The 23,023-nt window shown below is 42.7% G+C and overlaps 2 protein-coding genes across 2 annotated transcripts in view; one reads left to right on the forward strand and one right to left on the reverse strand.

Moving 5' to 3' along the window:
* The first annotated feature begins 17,635 nt into the window (after window positions 1–17,635).
* On the forward strand, window positions 17,636–20,674 carry epcam (epithelial cell adhesion molecule). Its single transcript, XM_080037330.1, has 9 exons — window positions 17,636–18,028; window positions 18,724–18,825; window positions 18,927–19,188; window positions 19,281–19,349; window positions 19,439–19,505; window positions 19,649–19,747; window positions 19,833–20,030; window positions 20,124–20,165; window positions 20,280–20,674. The coding sequence occupies exons 1-9, from the start codon at window positions 17,968–17,970 to the stop codon at window positions 20,301–20,303; spliced, it is 924 nt and encodes a 307-aa protein (XP_079893456.1). The 5' UTR covers window positions 17,636–17,967; the 3' UTR covers window positions 20,304–20,674.
* A 1,637-nt stretch (window positions 20,675–22,311) lies between these two features.
* Window positions 22,312–23,023, reverse strand: part of plekhh2 (pleckstrin homology domain containing, family H (with MyTH4 domain) member 2) — a 33,765-nt gene continuing 33,053 nt past the window's right edge. Inside the window, exon 30 of the mRNA XM_080036335.1 lies at window positions 22,312–23,023. This exon is cut by the window's right edge and continues 1,314 nt beyond it. The gene's annotated coding sequence lies outside the window, so the exon portion shown is untranslated.

The following is a 23,023-nucleotide window of genomic DNA, read 5'->3' on the forward strand; positions in this document are numbered from 1 at the left end:
CTGTCAGTCTGTCCTTGCAGGGTGAAGATATTAGAGCCGGTGGTGGAGGACAGACGCAATATCACAAACTCCCCCAGGGCCTTGAAGGAGTACTCGGTCCCATCGAAGGTGATGAAATGGAGGCTGCCGTACACCATCGCTTCAAGGGGAAACATGGACAAGAGATGTTTCATAACTATATTCTTAATCTTTGATTAAAGGTATAGCTCGGCTGAGTATTAATTGAGACATAGGTGGTAGGATGCCCTAGGATGAGGGGCCGACCAGTATCCATGAAGATGCTGGTTGGATCCCCGGCATCGGACAGGAGGGTGTTAGTTATAACACTAGTGGTGGCTGGTATTACATCTACGGTGCCCACCATCTCTACCATTGTGTCCTTGAGCAAGACACTTAACCCCAAAGGCTGACTATGGCTGACCCTTCGCCCTGACCCCGTCCGAAGTGTGGTGTGGTGAGGTGTGGTGTGGTGACTTGAGAAAACACAAATTTCAATGTGCAAAGTACATTGACTAATAAAGATAACTTAACTTAACTTAATACACCAGTATTACTTCAAACCGATGTGTTACCGGAAAGAATCCCTCACCTGAAGCCTGTGTCCCCTTATGGGTCTGAGTGCAGCAGTCCAGGCTGGACCAGCTGTAACCTTGGCAACGGTCTAGCGGTCTCTTGTTGAGGTAAAGGTGGCAGAGAAGAGACTCCATACAACACCACTGGAAGGGCAAGAGATCTTCATCTGGGGAGAGAGAGAGAGAGAGAGAGAGAAAGAGAGGGAGAGGTTGATTAAAGACTTGGACACATGAAGGCAGGTGGATCCGTGGAATTAACCTTGTCCAAGACATGCTGCTCAAAGTACTTCACAATGATCAAAATATCAGTGTCTTACCATCTCCTTGAGCAAAGCACTAACATCTTGCCCACTCACCGTTATCGTAACATTAACTCAACGTAATAATTGTATACACAAAAATACATATTCCTTCCCATTAGTATGTGAAGCCTAAACCTTCTCTCTTTTTTTCAAATAACCCCATCTGGAGCAGATGTTCATTTTGACTCAACAAACGCTGCTCCAAAATGAACCCTAAATAAAAACATCTTATAGACTGTAGGCCTATGTTTGAGAACAGCAGGAGTTGGTCCTTGCAATGTTACTTTTGAGCTAGATTAGAAGAAAACATCAAAATCCCATGTATTATTACCGATGTGTTTCTGTATGCTGTGTCCGGAGAAGTAGCGTTCGTTGTAGCCGGCCAGCAGCGGACCCTCCAGCTCATACACACACCTCTTCCCCGCACCGTGTGTGTTGGACAGGACGGACTTGAAGACGTGTCCCCTTGCACCCCCCCACCGCTGGCCCCTCAGGTTCCTCACCCTGGAGCCCGGCTCTGTGCTGTCCTGCATGAAGGACAGGTCCCCCTTAGCCTGGGTGCTGGTGCAGGGACACGAGAACAGATCCTCCATCCACTCACCAGGGTCGGCCTCCTTCATTGCCCACGCCTGGCACCTGATGCGGGGGTCCACGTCCGACCCCACTGATGGCCCTGAAAAATCATACAGCAGCTGCCCTGACTTCCCCATGTTCCCTGGCCACTGCTGGGGCCTGTATCTGCCCCCGGTCCCGAAGAGGTTGTCTGGGGGGACAGTGGGCTCCTTGTGGGAGACTTTTCCGTCCGTGTAGCCGACGAGAGCGTCGTGGTGTTGCCTCTGGCCGGGACCCCAACGCATGTCCCCGTATCGCAGGAGGGCAAAGGAGCGCACGCCATCCGTGGTCAGGATACACTGGAAAGTGTTAGTCTGAAAGGAACCAATCAGAACAGTGTCAGTTATCAAGGGCAGGGGAAATAAAAATGTGTTGACAGGAACTGATGTTGTTTGTCGGATATGAATATTCGTGAATTTCGCCAATTATTTAATCAAAGGGTCTGCTAATGTGAGATACGACAGGCAAAAACATAGTTTTTTTCAAGCACAGGTCAACTTCGAGATTTTTGTCTGTTTTGCTTCCATAACATGTCTTATTTCATACTAATATAAATAAAAGGTCCCAAATGTACATTTAGGTGTTTATTTGGCTGAACTTTTCTGTTTGCGTTTGTATATTTCGACTATACAACCATATCAAACGGCCATTATCTCAACATCTATATTTTCATTGCTCTGAACCAGCAATCTTAACTTAGAAAGCACTTACATCAACTCAACTTTCCATAATCCTTCTGCACTATTCGGAAGGTTATGACAGAAAACTAAATTTGTTCATGTGTTGATAATTGTCTGATTCATGCAGTTGAGCTTCTACTTTAATTTGAAATGGTTGGAAGGATCTGTTTACCTCTGAGAAGTTGACCTTCTGGTAGGACACGGGCATCACATTGTCCCAGGTGATCTTGAGGATCCAGGCAGGGGTGAAGGCCGGCTTGTTCCGTCGCTCCTCAAACTTTGTGACTTCGTCTGCAGTACGATTGAAGACTATCTGGGAGTAGACATTTGACATATCCAGCTCGTGGTATTCCTGAAAGATTAAAAAAGGAAAAGAAGTACAAACATCATGACATATGTTATGGTAAATTGCATCTCTATCAGTCATTAGATTACACCATTTGTCATTTATTTTTCTTTATGAATCCACTGAATCCATCCAACCTGATAGTGCAGCCGTCCGCTCCCTTGGGTGAGGTCAGCATCGTCCCAAAACACTGCCAACAGAGACACATTCATGTGGTCTGGGAAGCCACTGGCAAGAGGAGCTGGAAACAGGTACTGCTCATTCTCAGTGACGGATTGAAATTGGACAAGGCCATTATCAGAAAACTGAGAAAAAGGAAAGGGAAATGTAGTTATAGGTAATAAAGTATAATGTCATTGTCATGTTTTAAAATCATCAGCATCATATCTCTTTTACATATATTTTTTTATTTCATTTTGTTTTTTACATTTGAACTGTAGGATCACATAGTGTGTGGGTAATGCTATGCTGCCATCTATATATCGTAGACGGTAGTAGTAGGCCATCAAATATCACCTTAGTGAAGGTTATGAGGCATGCTGTTATATTCCACTGAGCATTAGTGTTACTGTTTAATGCCAAAGATGTTTTGAATTTGGTTTGAAAATATTTAAAAACCCTGTAAAAGGGTCTCGTCTTTGCATGACAGTGGGATTTCAATTGCGTTGAAAGGTAGGCCACTGGCCATGGAGGAACAGATTCATTTTTGGTGAGGATCCAGCAATTTAATAAACAATTACTTAATATTGTGAGGTCACATTTAGATTTAGATGCAAACATTTAGCAATATTCTCCATTATTTAAAAAAAAATCAAATATACAATTACCTTGGCAGATAAACAGTATATGCTCTCTCTGAGATATGTCCAATGCTGTAGATAAAAAGACTTAGAAACTCACATAAACTCTGTCGTAGGTTTTTCCCATGAAGGGGAAACCCCTTGGCGGCGTGATGTATGGGGAATTTCCATCTTCTGACTCAATCAATAGTCCTTTATCACCAACCTCTGCTCCAAATGGATACAAGTTGCTCTCTATCAGGGGAAGCAAAGAGAGCTGGTCATTGGTTAAATTTAAGATAGCTAAGAAGCTATATTTTTTTGTAACAACTAAACAAGTCAGTTCACTTTCTACAATCATTCCAAATTCCAATACCGGTCTGAACTTTCTTAAACAATTATATATTTAATCTGTCATTATCAGTTTAAATATACATTTATAAATAGCACAACAGGTTATGTATGGGCAGTATTTAGGGCTTGCTACCAATAAATGGATACATTGTGGATAAAGGTAAGGTTGCTGGTGGACTCATTGAGGCAGCAGCAGAGGAAAGGAACATCCACACAGAAATGTAGTTTATGAGGTTACATATATGGTTCCCTTTAAATTAGTTTAACCTAATAACGTGTTGTTCAAGTTTAAAAAGTGAGAGCCCTAGTTTCAAATGCTATTTGCAAATATTCGTAACTAGCTTTGCGCTGCATAGGAGATGAATGGACATTGTTATCAAATTGCTTCTCCTCATTTTATGTTTGAATTAAATTTACAATGTTGTACCTCACCTACAAATGGGATTAACCCCCAAAGCATAGTTTTGTAATTGAAACCGAGGAATTTTTTTGACAAGGTAAAGAAACTTCGACAAAACTGTTTTGTGAGAAACAAGGTTTTCGCTTCACAACTATCATCTGACATTACAAGAATGCCTCAACGTTTTCACAGTCAAAGAAAAGTAATAATCAATTACCTAACGAATCAAAAAAACAAACAAACAATGAGAAAAACACAAAAGTTTATCAAGCCAGGTAACAAAGGCATAGCAAACCCTGCTGAATAATGGCTCTGCACACTGTGTTGTGGTCTGGACAGGAACAGCTGTAGGACCCTGGCAGGTTGGTGCAGGATGTATGCTGGGGGCATGCCACGGGCGACACACACTCATCCAAATCCACACATCCTTCTCTTCCATGCGCTCTGTGCTTGGTGGCTTCCCATCCCCGACTGCAAGAGCAGTTGAAACCGCCTGCGTGGTTGGAGCAGGTGGCAGCGGAGTGACAACGGCCATTGGCCTTTTGACACTCGTCAAAGTCTACACACAGTGGCCCTATACTCAGGAAGCCGGGCTTACACACGCATACAAACGACCCTGGGGTGTTGTGGCAGCCAGCGAGATGGTGACACCTTATTGTCAGACACTCATCTATATCTTGGCACCAGGAGCCATTTCCAGCAAAGCCGTAAGGGCAGTGGCAGGAAAACGAACCAGGCGTGTTCCAGCACCGTGCCAAAGGGTGGCAAGTTGAATTCTGGCATTCGTCGGTGTCAATACATGTCTGATTTTCCTCGTGATATCCCATTGGACAAGAGCAGTCGTACGCTCCGGGCAGGTTGGCGCACACCTGGTCAGAGCGGCAGGTGGAGTTGTCATCGCATTCGTCGATATCGTCACAGCCATCACTAATGGGTTGGTACCCGGGAGAACACAGGCAGAAGAAGGACCCTGCTGTGTTGTTACATAGGGCGTTTTCAGGGCAAGGGGTACCATCTGGGTCAAGACACTCATTTATATCCTGACATGCAGTGCCGTTCAGTACAAACCCCTCATTGCATGGACACTCGTACGACCCAGGGATGTTCACGCACTTGGAGTATGGTTGACATACTGAAGAGGAGTTAGAGCATTCATCTACATCCATGCACTCCGTCACATTGCTCCAGAATCCTATGTTGCATTCGCAGTAATACGAGCCGATGGCGTTCATACACGTGCCGTTGGTGCAAAGCTCCCCTAGCTCTGTGTACATGCATTCGTCGATGTCCGCGCAAACATCACCCACGCTAGAAAAGCCTTTGTCACAAACGCACAGGTAGCTTCCATTGGTGTTGATGCAAGTGCTATGCTCTGGACAGGTCGAGTTCTGTAGGCACTCGTCAATATCCTCACAGTCGGTGTTGTTGTTGCCTTGGTAACCTTCCCAGCACTTGCAGAGAAAAGATCCAACTGTGTTCAGGCAATTGGAAAAGTTAGGACACTGGGTGAGACCGAGGAAGCACTCGTCTAAGTCCAAGCACAGAGAAGTGTTGTTGCTTGAGAAGCCTTGGTCACAGGTACATTCGTAGCCCCCCTCTGTGTTCTGACAGCTACTGTTGTCCGGGCAGGTGAAGTTCCCTCTCGCGCATTCGTCAACATCCTGGCAGTGCGTCCCATTGTCTCCAAACCCTTGCCAGCAGTCGCAGACGTAGGAGCCGTTCCTGTTCAAGCAGTTGGAGAAGGCAGGGCACACTTGACCTCGAGATCGGTCGCATTCGTCCACATCCCAGCAATCTGTGCCATTTCCTTCGTAGCCATCTTTGCACTGACAGTAGAAGGAGCCCTGGTGTGGGTTGCACCTGGCGAGAGGGTGGCAAACACTACTAGCATTCAGGCAGGTGTCCTCACTCACACACGTGCCCTTGTCGTAGACCAGGTCCAAGGTACAGGAGCATGTGTAGAGGCCGGGTGTGTTAGAGCAAGTCATGTTCGCGCTGCAAGTTGTGGACAGCTGACACTCATCTACGTCCTCACAGTCAAAACCATCACCCTGGTAACCGTCTTTGCACTGGCAGCTGTAGGACCCGTTTGTGTTGTGGCACAAAGCCTGGACACTGCAGTTGTGATGCAGGTTGGAGTTCTGCTCACATTCGTTCACATCCCTGCAGTCAAAACCATTGCCCTCCGTGCCAGTCGGGCAGACACAGTAGAAAGACCCTGGCGTGTTAGAACAGCTGGCAACTGGATGGCATCCTCCATTTTGGTTTTGGCACTCATCAATGTCTATAATTCATCCAAAACGGGACAGTGTCAGGGAAACAGCCCCAAATTCTGCTAAAAGAAAGCTTTCATGAGACTGCATTTTTTTAGGGGGCAATTTAAGCAACTGGTGCAATGTATGTTCTAATTGAGGAATGGATTCTTACCAGAGCAGTTCTTTCCGTCACCCGTGAAGCCGCTGAGACAGCTACAGGAATGGCTGCCAATGGAGTTGATACACTGGGCAAACACGCTGCAGTCCTTCTCCTCTGTCTCACACTCGTTCACATCTAGAAAGGTGATGGACAAATGGGGAACGTGTTAGGCAGTAAGAGAGGGAGATTTACAGATGAACTTTTATTCAAAAGTGAGGTAAAATAAATGTCTTAGTTTGTTGTAATATTCTTGCTCCTACATGATTTGAATGCACTTGACTTCCAAATGTGATAAAAATAATACAAAAGTATGGTAAATGGTAAATGGTAAATGGACTTGTATAGCGCTATATCTCCGTTTATCACAGACTCAAAGCGCTTTACATTGTTTTTGTACACATTCACCCAGTCACACACACATTCATACACCGATAGCAGCAGCTACCACGCAGGGTAGGCTTAGCACTAGGGTGCTAAGCTAACTAAGCTAACTATCGGGAGCAATTCGGGGTTCAGTGTCTTGCCCAGGGACACTTCGACATGTGGCGGGGAGACGGGGGATCGAACCTCCGACCCTGCACACCAGAGGCGAACTCCCTACCCACTTCGCCACTGCCGCCCCTGCCGCACTGCCGAAATTTGATAAAAGTGAACTTTTATCAAATTTCATTCAAATTTTATGTGACAGAGAATCATTCTGAATTTTGTAACTTTTAATGCAATGCCTCTTATTATTTTCCTTTGCTACCCAGAACTTACTTTGCAATATTACAGGAAGATGTACCGCAGATGTAAGCTGTGGCTTATTTGCTTCACAAATCCCTTAAAGAGATAGTTCAGTATTTTTTAAGTTGGGTTGCATGAGGTACTTATTCATAAGTAGTCTGTAACCTTACCTCCACTGTAGTGGAAGTCGGTGTTGTACTGTTGCAGAGGGGGCCAGCTGAAAAACTTAGGATCGCCACATACGTTCTTACATGAAAAATAAACATCCTTTCAAATGTATGCTAAACATAGGTTGTTTTCACTGCTTCAGTGTTCCACCAGACAACCATTTATTTTTGCAAATGTTTCCATGCGTAGTTCAGCCATTGTATTACTATGCCAATTGGTGCTGCACTGTATCAGTTCGCAAATCAGCAAAAAAGATAACACAAATGAGTGATTATGAAAGCGACAACGGCATGCAATTCACTCTGGACAGAAGAGGATAGTTTTATGAATCATAGCATACCGAAGAAGAACTATCTCTTGAATGGTTGATCTGAGTCGAACAGATGAGTCATTTAGGCTGCAGTGCACCGGGGGAAGTTGACATAGTAATACATGGCCATACTATGCTTGAAGAACAAGCGCAAAAATAAATTCATGTCCGGAGGCAAACTTAAGGAGTGGAAAGTCCTAAATTTAGCATGCAATTGAAAGGATTTCTACTTTTTAAGTTAGCATTTATATATGCGGTTTTCTGCTGACCCCCCCTGCAACTGTACATGACTGACTTCTGCTACAGCAACATATCCCCTAAACTTCTTATAGTGACTGTGTAGATCTCCAATACTGAACAATTACTTTGAACTCTTCTTTGGTTTTTGTCTTTACTTTGTGCTTTTTGATTGGTGTTTACATTAAAATAGAAAATAGTAAAGGATAATGGATTCTTCCTGGATTTCCCTCGTAAGTTGGATCAGACTACATTGCCATATTCGTTTCACCTCATTCATTCAACATGTTCAGGGCCTTGTACCACGCTAAGGTAACCACACTTCATAGATTGATTTGCAACAAATTGAATAATAAAATGTTACCAAAACATTGCGTTCCGTTGAGAGTGTAGCCTTTTTTGCAGACACAGGAAAAGGATCCCGCAACATTGACACACTTGGTCTCATTTTGAGGACAAACGTCTTGCCGCTGACACTCATCTATGTCCGAGCAAGTCAGGCCATTGCCAAGGAAACCCAGGTCACACACACACTGGTGTCCGGCTGGCGCTCGGTGACACAGGCCGTGACTGTGGCAGGCTGGGTTACACAGCGGACTGGGTGCCACGCAGGTTTGGTTGAAAGCCACTGTACCGTTCAAACAGGAGCAGACGTGAGCACCGGGGGAGTTGATACACTTTGAGAAGGCCGGGCAAAGGGTGTCAGAGGTGGCGCACTCGTCCACGTCCTGACAGGAGAAGCCATTGCCTGTGAAACCTTGTTGACAGGAGCAAGAGAAGTCCCCCATCAAGTTGTTGCATTGTGCCCTTGAGTCGCACGTTCCCACCGCAGAACATTCGTTTATATCTTCACACTGGCTGCCATTTTTGGTAAAACCTCGCTTACACTCGCAAGTGTGGGACCCGATGGTGTTGAGGCAAGTGGCGTTGACGTGGCAAGGGTTGTTTTCACACTCGTCCAGATCAACGCAGTCCACGTTGCTGGCGGGGCGGTAGTAACCCAACCGGCACGGACACTCGTAAGACCCGCCAATGTTTTTGCACTCTTCGTTCATTCTGCATGTGTTGTTACGTTCCACACACTCGTTTATATCCTGGCAAAGAGTCCGGTTGATCAAGAGGAAGCCTGTCTCACAGAAACAAGAGAAGGAACCTTGGTCGTTGACACATATGGCTCCGTTTTTGCAACCTCCGTTATCCATCAGACACTCGTTGAGATCGTCGCACCGGTTGAACCCATCTCCAGAAAAGCCCGCCAAACAGGTGCAGTTGAAGGAGCCCAGAAGGTTCTCGCAAAGGGCGTTGGCGTGGCACTGAGTGGCCAGCGAGCACTCGTCCAAATCCACACAGGTGAAGCCATCTCCGCTATATCCGTCCGTACACTGACAAGAGAAAGAGCCAAGAGAATTTGTGCAAGTTGCGTAGGGGCTGCAGAGCCCTTCCTTACATTCATCCCTATCGTGGCATTCTGAGTTATTGTAGATGAAGCCTGTACCACAGTCACAGTAATACGACCCACCAGTGTTGACGCAGTTGATGGTAGAAGGGCAAGTGTTGGCTGTTGCGCACTCGTCGATGTCTTGGCACAGTCTACCATCTCCATTAAAACCTTTCTTACAGGAGCATTCGTAAGTTGCCAGCCTGTTGGTGCAAGTAGCATTGGGATGGCACTGATTGTCTCCAAGGCATTCATCTATATCCGCACACCTCAGTCCATTTCCCACAAAGCCGCTTCTGCAGGTGCACCTGTATGATCCTATGGTGTTTTGACAGACTGCGTACGAACTGCAGATGTTGCTGGCACATTCGTCTATGTCCACACAGCTCTGCCCGTTACTTTCGAAGCCATTGCTGCACGTGCAGCGATAGGAGCCGGGCAAATTCTGACAGCCTTTGTAGCCGAGGGACAAAGAGCACACCTGAGGCGTCTCTGAACACTCGTCTACGTCCAGACACAGGTAGTTTCCATTGCCCTTGTAGCCAGAGTTGCAGTTGCACACATAGGACCCAGGGATGTTTGAGCAAGTGGCGTTCCAATGGCAGGTCCTGCCATTGGTGCATTCGTTTATATCGGTGCACTGAAAGCCGTTACCCAGGAAGCCGCGTGGACACTGGCACTGTCGTCCACCCTCCAAGTTGGTACACTTGGCGTTGGCATGACAGCCTCCATTGTCTGTTTGGCACTCGTCGATGTCCTGGCAGTTGGTGCCGTCTCCCACGTATCCCTGGGTGCATTCACATCTGTAGCTGCCCAGAGTGTTGATGCACAGGGCCCTCTGATGACAGGTGTTCAGACCACTGATGCATTCGTCCATGTCGGTGCACTGCAGACCGTCCCCATTGTAGCCCATGCGGCACATACAGGTGAAGTTGTTTTTGACATTGATACAGTCAGCGTGAGGGTGACACCTGACGCCCGCTGCCTCGCAGTCACTCAGGTCAGCAGCTGGAAAAAACAAGAGGGAGAGAAAGGATCATAAGATAAAGTGAATTTAAAGATGCACTATGTAACTTTTGGTGTTTTACTAACCCAAAGTTACAAGTTACATACTATTTACATTCATTTGGCAGACACTTTTGTCCAAATCAACTTACAACAAGTGGTTTCAAACCAGCTACGAGAAAGGGCGTGATATCATTAAATCACTAAATAAATATTGAGTTCTACAGTACCTGCACACCAGTAGTCTAGCACAGCAAGGAGACTTATCAGCCACAGCACTGGAAACCTTTGAGGGTAAAGAAAAGAAAATCATAAAAATCAGTCACCACACTTTTGAGTTGAATACCTCTATTTTTCCAGAAACATAGTGTTCATTCTATTGGTATTTTTTATATTTATATATCTCTTATTAAAGTTGCTATGAGGGGCTTTCAGTTTTGTTGATTCTAGCAGCACCCCTGGACAAAGGCAGTAGTGTTTTTACGATACCACTTCCTACCCCCATACCGGCTGTGCAAGCATATTTTTAGGTAGATTGAAAGAGAGACTGTAGGGTGTATTTATTTGTGACTATGTCAGATTAATAATGGTATTGTGACGCTGGTGAAGCGAGGGAAAAAATGAGACCGGTTATAAACATTTAGAAGTTCCTCAATAGGAGGTTTAAGTACAAGGGAGATATGAGTCTTCAAGACAGTAGACGGATTAAATTCAAGCCAAGATAAGGAGACATGATCCAAACCAACTTTGCAGTTGATGTAGCTTTTTTATTCTCATAACACAGCATCTCTTAAAAATCACGCATTGGCTTCAGTTCCGAGGGCTTTGTTTAGCTGTGAATAATGTGAAGTCTGAAATGGCATCCCGTGCTGTTTGTGAAAGAGGAAGCAAAGTGTGGGTTCGACCTAAATGCAAAGTATGTATTACCTTTCTGACTGTATTTGATGTTTCCACAGCCTAGTTTCATCCCACTGAACAATGCTCAGGTGTCTATTGTTACGGATGGTGTAACACTCATGAACCACGTCTTATCCTGACTCACCACCCAAAGAGTTCATTTACTCTCATTCTGCTCTAGCTTATTCAACATCACACAATTTGATTCCTACCAGATACACGTTTGTCAAGCTCAATTTTACCCAATTCAAAAAAAAAGATTAAATCTAATTTTTCAAGTATAGGTTTTCAATAAATCATTTCTCAAGCAATGTCATTTACTGCCAATATGACCAAAGGCTCCATGAACACAGTCTGTACAATCTTCATATTTTCTTGCCTTAGCTGATATAAGTATTTTCTTTATACTTAACCTCTTGTTCAAAGTCTAACAACCATACCAGACATTCTCTGCCCTTAGTTTCCTTAGGAGTGACTGGAATAAAGTTATTATCAGAGTGTTTTGGGTTAACTGATCTACGCCCCAAACACACCACAGGGCTCTGGTTTGACATTTGTTTTCCCACAATGTCCTACGCACGCACGTCTCTCAGTCACCCCAATTATTTTGTAAGGGCAAATGGCTCAAGGAAGAGGTTCAGCTGAATTATGAGAATAATGACAACAATGCCTGTTTGTTCTCATTAGGTTACCATCTAAATGTCAGGATTCCCTCTAGGCCACGCAGGGCTTTTGTCTTAGTCTCAGGAGAAGGCTCTGGATGGGGAGTGAGAGTACTGAGGCAGACTCCCATTACATAGATGCACAACTGTCTACTTTAAATTGCATCAAGCCTCCCGGAGGGCCTGCAGAAAGGACAGGCATGGGGATGACAAGTCCCTCACCATATGCCAGACTTATAGCCTTAAAAAAAACTGTTGAAATGTAAGGAAAAAGTTAACGTTCAAGTGCACTGGTGAAAATTCTACTAATTATTTAAAAAGTATTAAAGTTTATTCGACGACTCTAATATATATAGCCTATATTTATACTCCATAACACACCATTAGCTTCTCTCTAAACTGAACTGATTCTTACCATGACTCAGATGTCATATCTGTATTAAAGAGTGGCTTAAACTTGAGATAGGGTAAATCTAATGAATGTATGTCATGAACTAGTCCTTGTAGCAATACATGTTCCTTGTTTGCATCCAAAATAAAGCCTTTATGCTTTAATCATATACAAAATGACCATGAGCCGGGCACCCCCGTAGCTCAACTGATCAATACAAATATTAAGAAAATTAAAATTTGAGTCAGGGCCACATTGAATGGATGAACGATATCTTAACAAAAGCATCTTGGTAACTATAAAGAGCCATAGCCACAGCTAAAACAATAATAACACAAAATAAAGACTTAAAAGTTAAAGTACAGATTAAGTCAGCAGAGATTTTCACTCACCGCATATTTCCCCCTTTCCTGGCGGTCTTTGAGTCTTTCTTGGGGGAGACGGTGCAAACTCCCCACCTGTGAATCTCTCTCTCTCCCTCTCTTCGTCTCTCCCCGCAAAATTGAACCTCTGTCTTCACACAGCCTCTTCCAATTCCTTCTACTCCACCCTGGAACTCGGGACAATGGCCCACATCACCATACCATGCACGGCCCTGACATCTTAAACCTCTGGGAAGGGGAACACCCATATTGCCCTGCTTATGTGTCCGTCCCCTGAGGCCTTGGTTTGTCCTCATCACTGTACACAGGAAGAAAGGACACAAAAAAATGACTTTCATTAACCGGTTCATCAGGGTATAAAAGTACTCAGGTGAAATGTTACTGTTAAATCCTTCTGCACTTGTTAAAGATATCAGTTCGTACCAAATATGCCTGCAAAAAAAAAACAGGGTTCTGTCAAACCATTAAAGCTAAAGTGCGTAACTCTTTCATATAAATGTATGTCGGTTACATTCAAGCCATTGCCAAACAAGTTGACACAAAGTTGATTAAGCCTATCAGCTCCGTGAAAACTCTCTCTGTATTTCTCAGTATGGCAGCGTTTACAAACTGGTGTCGCCCCCTGACACTGGCGCAGGAGCTCAGGAAAAATCCCAAGAAGTGCTCAAGACATGTTTCAGTTGTTGATTCTACTGCTGAGAAAAAAAACCTGGACATACAGCAGAAGGAATAAAATCCATGCATGATCACCAAAGGCTTGTGTAGATGCGCCGACGGTGTTGATATAATTACTCAGAATTTCTCATGGGGATGACAGACGTTACGCACTATAGCTTTAAGATGGTGTTGCACTTTTTTTCATGCCCAACCAAAACATGTTGCATAGCTTTACTTCTATTTGATAAAACATAACTGCAAAGTATTACATCCTATAAGGACTCAATTATTTGCAATTCACCTTACTCTCCTATGTGGCGGATCAAATTGATAAGAATATTAATATGTTCATATGAATAACAAATAAACATGTCCCATTTTAAAATATATGATCCAGTTCTGCTATTATTAGCAGTGGAGCGAGCATTGAGCCCTTTACACAGTATGTGACTGATAACCAGTCGTAAATCTTTGGCAGCAGCTACCGGAGTGATAAGACACTGATACTGAGCTGGTCTATGAGCTCCGTCCACGGGTGGGACAGATTAAACCATTTGTATGGCCAGCTGTAAAGATTTGACTAATCACTCAAGCCTGATCAATTGTTTTCCTTTGTTACACTTGACCTTTAAAAATAACACTGGTAGTAGCCTAATGGTCTGGGCTGCATATCACTCAACTGTGCATGTATGTAGGAGGCAAAGTTGTGATTATTTGCTGTTCCTAAAGCAGATAAAGATCCGATCTGTAAAGCTTCTCCACAGCAGAGGGAAAGAAGCAGTGGGTGAAGCAAAGCATCATGGAAGTTCTGCCTATTCCTCCCCATGTCATCAGTGGAGTGAGCAGTGACAAGGACAGCAATCTTAGAGAAGGACTGTACAGTCATGCTAGCAGCTCTGTGAGCTAGTAGCCTATAACAGGGCTCTGCAGAGCTAAATTGTTAAAAATGACTCATAACATGTCTGGACCAAATCTCATGGCAACCCATCCATGAGCAAATGTCAGCCTCATGGTGGTGCTAAAGGAAAAGGTTGGGGCCAAATAATGACATTGCCATTTGGAAAAAATCCAAAATGGCTGCAACATTTACAACCTGGAAAGCAGACTTAATTCTTTTCTGATTTGTTGTTCTTTTTAGTTCTCGAAATTGCATAGGGTTTACAAATCCCCACACCATTTAAACAAAGGATCAAATAGACTACTAACATTTTCTTTTGGTTGTTTCATGTTCAGGAAGAAAGGTTAAAGGAAGAAAGGCTTAATTGTAACAATTTACGACGGCCATATTATAAATGTTACATTAGGATTCTCAGCAAGTTGTAAGAATGTAGTGTGATCACAATGGAGAAGTGACAAAATCAAGGACACCAAAAGATGGCAGTTTGTACACTAACTTCACATAAATATTTGTGTGTGCTGTTGACGGTGGAGCAACTCCCACTTACACATTACACCTCCCCATGTTTTATTTGTCACTCACACTAGTTAAATCACACTCACAGCTAGGAGGCACAGGATATAGCCTTTATGAAAAAGTAAAGTGTCTCTCATTGTAAACGTTCAAACATTTTCTTAAGCAACAGCTTTTCAAAGTTACAGCAGACAACATTCAGCTGAATTCTTATTTCCTGTCAGTAAAACAATTATTATGTATGTCTTGTATTCCAACTGCAGAAGTGTATACTATGAGGAATTGTAAACAGTGTATAGTAAACAGTGTGGACTTGGTGGACAACTTTTCATCTGTAGGTGTCACTGTTCACACAGGCAAAGGCTGCACTCCAATGAGGGTGCATGCACACTACCAGAAGTCTGGCTCAACACAACCACCATTAACAGTATTATGATTATAGTAACACTGCTGTTTGAAAGGTCATCTTTGCCAAATAAAAGGTCATTGGCTACTATCATTTACATTGTGAGCTGTTCTTTGGTATGATGCAAAAACACCTCAAATAGCTCATTCTGCTGTGATATGTTAATAGAGTGAGGGGGGACCTTAGGTAATGCGATGGAAGTGATGGGAAGAATGGGATTCTACAGAGAAAAAAAACTTAAAGCAATGGCTGTCTACGAGCTTCATTTTGTGACAGATGACACACACAAAAAAGCTAATATTCCTGCTCCAATGTGGATGCTTATTCTCCAGAAAGGGAGGAAAATGTGTATGGATGTGCATCCGGGTATACACGGCGATGACATTATAGGCCTAAACCTGTTAACACTTGCCATGCTAATGACACTGCAACTTGAAATGCTTTACTGGAATGTTTGTGGTGCAATCGAAGAACTCTGGAGGATGAGGTGCAACACTTAAAGTGACAGATCTGCCCTCGGACGCACACGTGAGAACAACTCCCACCCTCTTCAATGAGCTCATATCCGTTTTCTTTATTTGATTTGAGCCTCACAAAACAGTACAAAAAAAACAATGCAATTGGTCTTTACTGAATCACGTTCTTTCGTAAGAAATGTCTGGGCAGTGAATTAAGTGTTTTTGGAACATCTTATGCATGTGTTAATGTTTCAGTTAAATCATAATTCATAATTCCTGTCAACACACGTCTCACACCGACATCGGAAGAATTTCTAAACAAAGCATCCTTCCATCATAAGCTGACAATGAACGCATGGACCAGTGTCAAAGTGTCAAATGATCACATGCAATGATAAATATGCTCAGAATGGGAGAACATTGGTGCATTGGTCAAGATTTTTCTGAATAACTCCCTCAGCATTTGTACAGGTAGCATGTGTACACTGTGGTGGCCACATCATCATCATCATCATCATCATCATCATCATCATCATCATCATCATCATCATCATCATCATCATCATCAACCTTTATTTAAACAGGCAAAAATTGCTAAGAAACAATGTCTTATTTAAGCAATGGCCATTGCCAGCAATTAAAGAAACATGTAGATGTTTTAACCCTGAAGCCGATTGTGACTGGCACGTTTAATGGAGACCCAAAAGGTAAAGTGCATGGAAAGGAGCGGTGATACTGTGAGAATAAAATGATGAGGCAGACATTCCAGGAAATCATGTCAGATATTGTTGCTCTTCCCCCTTTTTTTACCTCAAATTTGCACACAAGGCACAGCCCCGCCCTTCCTCATTTGCCACCCGCAGACACACTAAAAGTCCCTTTGTCAGCAACAACAGCCACTGCTTTATACAAGCATTTTTCTGCTTTTAGTAAACATAGAAAAATAACTTTTTTAATTCTCTTTTCTGGGCTTCTTTAATTCCTTTGCCTTTTCTGTATTTCCCGCCTGATTCTTGACTTGATTGATGTCAACTCCTGAATCAGGATTAAAGATAGTGAGTGCTCTGCTTGTGAGAATATTTCTCAGACAGATCATCTCTGTGAGAGCAGAGCCTGCAGCTATGACTCACCCAACACAGTGTGACTCAACTTCACCTGAAGCATGTTTACCTGACCTCTGGTTTCTGTCATGTATGACGGAAAAACACATTGTATCACACACACACAGTATCACTCAGTTTATAAAAACCAACAGGCATATTATACAGAAATATTTTACAAAGATATTTGACTCCTTTAATGGCCATTATCTCAAAATAAGTTTTTTCTTCAATATTCTGAACCAAACATCTCAACGTATAAAGCACTTACAATCAACTTTCCATTAGCAGGTTTTTCATTCTGAATGTTACAATTACAAAAACATTTGTTCATATATTGTTAATTGACTTATTTATGAGCCATTTTGTTCCTAAAAAACACGCAGAAAATTACTTTTTAAGACCTGCACACAGTAGTTATAGAATGCAAAAAAGGTGTTATCCAAAATCGGTTCGTTAAAAAAATGGCACGATAGGTTGTAAAAATGACAAATATTTTAGTGCTGGCTTTAGTTTTATGATATTTATAAGTTCAAATGTTTACTCTATTCACCTGCAGTGTTTTATTAAATAATAACCACAACCTACAGAAATATGTTCTACAAAAAGATAAATTAGGCATAATGTATCTGTCGAAACGGAACCATAAAAGTATATAGGCTAAGTGGTGACTTAAAGAAACTAATACATTTTCTTTTATTGGATTTGTTTGAGCCAAAAGTATTACAAAATAAAGTAAGCTACATTTAGATTTACTGATGAGCTGAAAGAATAAAATGTCAACAGAGAGTGAGACAGAGAGAGACCTAATAAGGTCATACCGGATAAAAGGTGTGCTCGATCAGCCAGCCCCTCCTTCTCCGATGAGCATGCAAATTAGGGTGACGTCTAGAGACTACCTGCCTTATAAATTTACTCCACTACTTCTGTGTTATCAGTCCGACAGTAAACTACCAAAGGAAATAACTACCAAAAGGAATATTCTAATCGATAATCTTCACTACGCCATTACCTCACATAGGTCGAGCTCGCGCCGTTTTGAGTCCTCACCTTTGTGTGCGCGCGCATCCCACCGAGTTTCTTTCCGAACAGGTTTTACCAGGACACACCTGCGGGGAGTAAAAGGAAGCCTTGTGTTCCTCGACGCCACTCACTACTCTTTCGTTGACCTCTGTGGACGACGGACGGATAGAAAGCCAACAAAGGAAACTAGCTCGTTTTAATTCGTAATTGTTTCGGTTTTTTATTTAATTTCATCATGGAAATGTGGATTGCTCTCGTCTTTGCTGCCCTCGCGTCGGTGGCCTCGGCACAGTCCTGTAAGTATTCTTGTTTAAATTCTTTTAATTTAATACTGTGTTACATAAAAAGTTGCCTAAAAAGTGTAACCACGCCGTTTGGGTTAACACACAGCTTCAGTTGGGCTACAAAACAATGGAGATATAGGTTAATTGTTACCTTTTTTAATGTGGCGTCTAACCTCTTGCCTTCATTTTAACGTTTGCTCGAATGAAGTTTGAAGTTAATTAGCGAAGGAAAATGGCGGGTAAAGATGGGATTAAAAAATGTTTGGATGTAGGCTCAAATGTAACGACCTATGTTAGACTAAACGCAGTCTGTGTTGGTGGCTGTGTGGGGGTTGGGAGGTTTTGGCCCGCTCTCCGGGGAAAAGAAACCAACGCCCAAGTGTTCAGTGAACCTGCTCGTCTACCTGCTGTTCTCACTCTCAGCCCCTTGTGTTCATGGGTCTATAGCCTATGCCTACTATACAGGAAGTCGCTCAGTGGGCCCAATCAGTTTTATACTTTGTCAATGATATATTTTGCACACATGTGAAGTATTCAATCAACCTGAAAGTCTTTGTCCAATGGTGTCTGTCCATTTATCTATTAAGCCTCCATAGATTGAGGATGTTAGATGGAAATACAAATGGAAACTACAGTTCTTGTTGGATTGATTTGAGTTCAAACATTGTGCCATACTAAATTACAACTCATTGTGTTTCTCTGCTTAGGTCAATGTGAAACAATGAAGTGGGCCACCTGTGATTTAACTCCATGTGCGTGTACCGTCTTGATCGGCAACAACAATAAGCAAACGCTGGACTGCGCCAAATGTAAGTAAAATAATGTACTTTTTGTTGTTCAGCTTTCCTTTTTTGAGGGTTATTTCGTTGCAATGTGCCTTACTTTTTCTTCTTCTTTCATTCCCCATTAGTGGTCCCCAAGTGCTACCTGATGAAGGCTGAGATGTACAGAGCTAGTAAAGGCCAGGACACACGTACCATTGGAGGAAAGCCAGTGGAGACGGCCTTCGTGGACAACGATGGCATCTACGACCCAGAATGTGAGAATGACGGCAAATTCAAGGCCAAGCAGTGCAACAACACTGAGGAGTGCTGGTGCGTCAACAGCGCCGGGGTCCGCCGAACTGACAAGGGAGACAAGACTCTCAAGTGTGAGAAGCTGGTGGAGACCAAGTGAGTGTTTTGCATCCTTATGGATTGGATATAAAGGTTTGGGGGAATGTTCCAACACAGTGTTGATAACCCATTTTGTAATGTTTCTCCAGCTGGGTCCGTCTTCAGCTGACACACAAGCCATTGACAGGTGCAGAATTGACTGCTGACCAGCTGAAGCCGTAAGTATATTGCACAGCTCATGCCCAACTGCATTTTAAACTTTGAAGTTCTTATTAATTCACAATTGTAATCTCTTGTCGTAACACAGTGCCATCGCAGATGCCATCAACAAACGTTACATCAACTTCAACAAGGCCTTGGTGGACAATGTCGAGGTGAGTGTCTAACATGCATTTTTTTATTTTCACGGTTCTACATGTCGACTGATTTAATTTTCAGAACGGCATTACAAAGATAATTGAATTAAATACCCTTTTTAAAAGCAATTAACAAACATCCTTGTCTTGTCATCCTGCAGTATGACCCCAAAGCCCGCATGATTGTTGTGGATGTGAAGAAGGCAAAGGGAGACCGCGTCAATGACCTGACCCAAATGGCCTACTACATGGAGAAAGATGTACGTTGGATCTGTTTATTTAGATGGCTTAAAGAGAGGTCCATTGACTATCTGTCATTTTAATCATCTCCTCTTGTCCTACCAGATCAAGGTGCTGCCTCTGTTCAAGAACCAGGAAAAGTTTGAGCCAGTTGTTGGCGGCAAGAAGGTTGAGATGGAGAACATCCTGGTGTACTATGTTGATGAGGAGGCCCCAACCTTCACCATGAAGAATCTGTCGGGTGGGATCATTGCTGTCATTGTGGTGGTGATACTCGCTGTGGTCGCCGGCCTGCTAGTGGTGGTGAGTGCACGTCTACATGCAACATATATTTGGCTTAAGCGCATCAAGCTATAAGTTAGTGTCCTAATAATTTTTCCCTTTTTTGGTCTATAGTTCTTTGCCAGAAGGCGAAACCAGCGGTACAACAAAGCTCAGGTGAGGTGAACTTCCTATAATGTTGTCTGAGTCAGTTCCATTTTTATTTTATTTTTTCACCATATAATTACTGTTTGTTAACCTGCTTTGTCTGTCCTTGATCTCACATTTCAGCAAAGGGAGTTGGAGCCCATGTAAAAAGCCTATATTGCTGTTGGAGTCTACGAAGAGTCAAGCTTGTACATCAGCTCTGAGGAATGTTTTTGCAGTGGGAGTGTGCCATTTTCACAATTTTTACTTGATAAATGCAAATTGTAAAGGAACAATGAACTTGCTTCTTTTTTTTTTTGACGGGGGAGATTTTGATGGCGTAACCAGTTTCTAACGCATCATCCAATCTTATTTGCCATATGAACTGTGCTTTTTAAAGTATGCCTGGCACATGCCATTGTTTTCTGTTAGAGCTTATTGAATGGTTTAAATTCCACATCGTAGATTGTACAGTTTCGTTTTACTAATGTGTGTGTTTGATGGATTGTTTTTTAATAAAAAATGTTTTTAAAAGACTTCCTCTGTGTGTGTTGTGCAGGTTTCTTTAATGTTTTGTCAGTAGAGTGCATGTTGGGCCTCGGTCACAGTGGAAAAGTACAACGGATCATATGGGGGAAGGGAAAATGTTTGAAAGAGCCACTGTTGGCCACATTTAGCAAGTCATGTTCTAGTCTTCAGTCATCAAGCTTGTTCTGATACTGCAGCTTGGTAAAGACAACACAAAGCCTGGTATTGTGATGGTTCAAGTGCAGCATCTTCAGATGGCTGCTTTTTTAATAGCAGATAAATAAAAAGCCTTTTGTTAAAATGGGGAAGGTTGTCACAAAGGGGAGTCCTTTCATGGGTGTGGCAGCCCTCGTCTGAATGTTTGGCTGTCCTTGTCTTTGGGTTCTCCTTGTTGACACACTTGACGTAAAGGAACTTAACCTATACATCGAATCTTAACCTGCATTGAGTGTTTCTTATGTATTGGTGATACTGGCTGACTGAGACTAGCTTAGCTATTAAACACCTGTTTATTGCAGAGGGAGGCAGTCAGTCATTTCCAGCTGTATCCCTGAAACAGTTTGGCTGTGTGTTCAACCAGTCGGTCAGGTTCTGGCTCTGTCATAAACCAACACATGAAGAATGTACACAACGGCTGGGAGAGGCTAGACTTTTACATTGACTTAAAAGAAAATCCTCACCTATTCAGACTGGCCTATCCCACGTAACTCCACTCTATCAAACTCCTGGATTTGTTTTTGTTTAATACATTTGTAGCTTGTTTTAACTATAAGCTATTTGCCTGTTTTAACTGTATTTGTTTGTTTGAATTGTAGGGTGTCCTTGAGTGTTCTTAAAAGCGCCCATAAATATAGTTAAATATTGTTATTAGTCCTTTATTTGAGCAAGGAAGTGATGAATGTAAGGTGGGAATTTGTTGCACAACAAACTAAAGCACTTTTTTGTTTTTGTTGTGTTCCACTAAGGTTTGCTGGGAAAAGTCCTTTGGGGATCCTGTCACAACATGATCTGTGTGTGTGTGTGTGTCTGTCTGTCTGTGCTCTCTCTGAAGGCACCCCTTGTGACATCTGTTTAACCCAGACCTCACACTGAAGGCTGAATCTTTACATTCCAAGCTACAGTACACAATGATGATAATAATACCCCTATAGAACGTGATCAAACAACCTCCAATGCATTATATTTTACATGTTTAACTCTACTTTAAAGGGACACACCAGCAATATATTTTTATTTCTCCTCCATTTCTGCAGTTCTGACAAAACACAGCATTAGCAGGCAGTTTGTATTCAAATGAAAACATTTGTTGATTCTGTCTTGGTTCTCTCTCCTGCCTGCCTCACCTAGTTTTTCTCCCCCCTGAGCCCTCGCCTCCCTTCCCCCTTCGCTTCCATAGCAACAAGGTGACAAAAGCATGCCTCTAACTAGTTCAGACAGGTTGGGTGTCATATATCTCTCTACCTCTCCTCTGTGAAAGACTACAGGTATGAGGGTGTGTCACCTGCTGTCATGGCTCCCGCCTCAGGTATCAACACGTCACACGTTACGTTTGCACCAATCCGGAGGCAGGAGGCGGGTTGTGCAGTTTGAAGTAATGACTGTTATGGTTTCAATGGATCTTGGGTAGTTTCACAAAGGGCACTTATTATGTATGCTATGTGAACGGCTGATAGAGCAGTGAAACCAATAGTCCACATGCTGTAGTTTAGTTTATTCAATCATTAGACTTGTACAATCATTACACCACTTATTCCAAGGATGACAACTTCATATATATGACAAATAAATACAACACCTGACAAACATTCTCTGTAATACTGGGAGGGTAAATCATCTTTTTTTTAAAGGTGTACTATGCAGTTTCAGATTTTTTTTTTTTTGCAGAGCCTTCAGTTACTTTACAAAACATGTTCTCCACGTAATGTAATGTAATTCTAAGTTTTGAATAATTATTTCAGCATTAATTAAAAACAACATTATTTTTAGTCACCCGGAACCATACGTAAGACTAGAATATATTCGTAGACAAAACTGTGGGCCCGTCTGCTGTAAACAACAACAACAACAGTGAAAAGCTAACTGTTCAGGTAGCTTTATAACTTCAAACAGTGTTCCAGGGATCCAATTGAATTTACCCGTGAGGAAAGTGTTTGTTTATTCAGTTATACTAATATACCTTAGAAAAAGTTAACTTCTCTGACACACCCACAGTTACATAGTGCACATTTGAAGTACCTTACACAGAGGAAAATGTTTTGTCCAGTTTATTATTAGGTGAAATGGTTCACTGCATTATTTGAAAACTTTTGCCTCACCTTCAAACCCCTTTATATTCCGTATCAAGTCCGGTCACAAGCAGA

Source organism: Ammodytes marinus, assembly GCF_949987685.1.
Source record: "Ammodytes marinus genome assembly, chromosome: 11".
Classification (NCBI taxonomy): domain Eukaryota; kingdom Metazoa; phylum Chordata; class Actinopteri; order Uranoscopiformes; family Ammodytidae; genus Ammodytes; species Ammodytes marinus.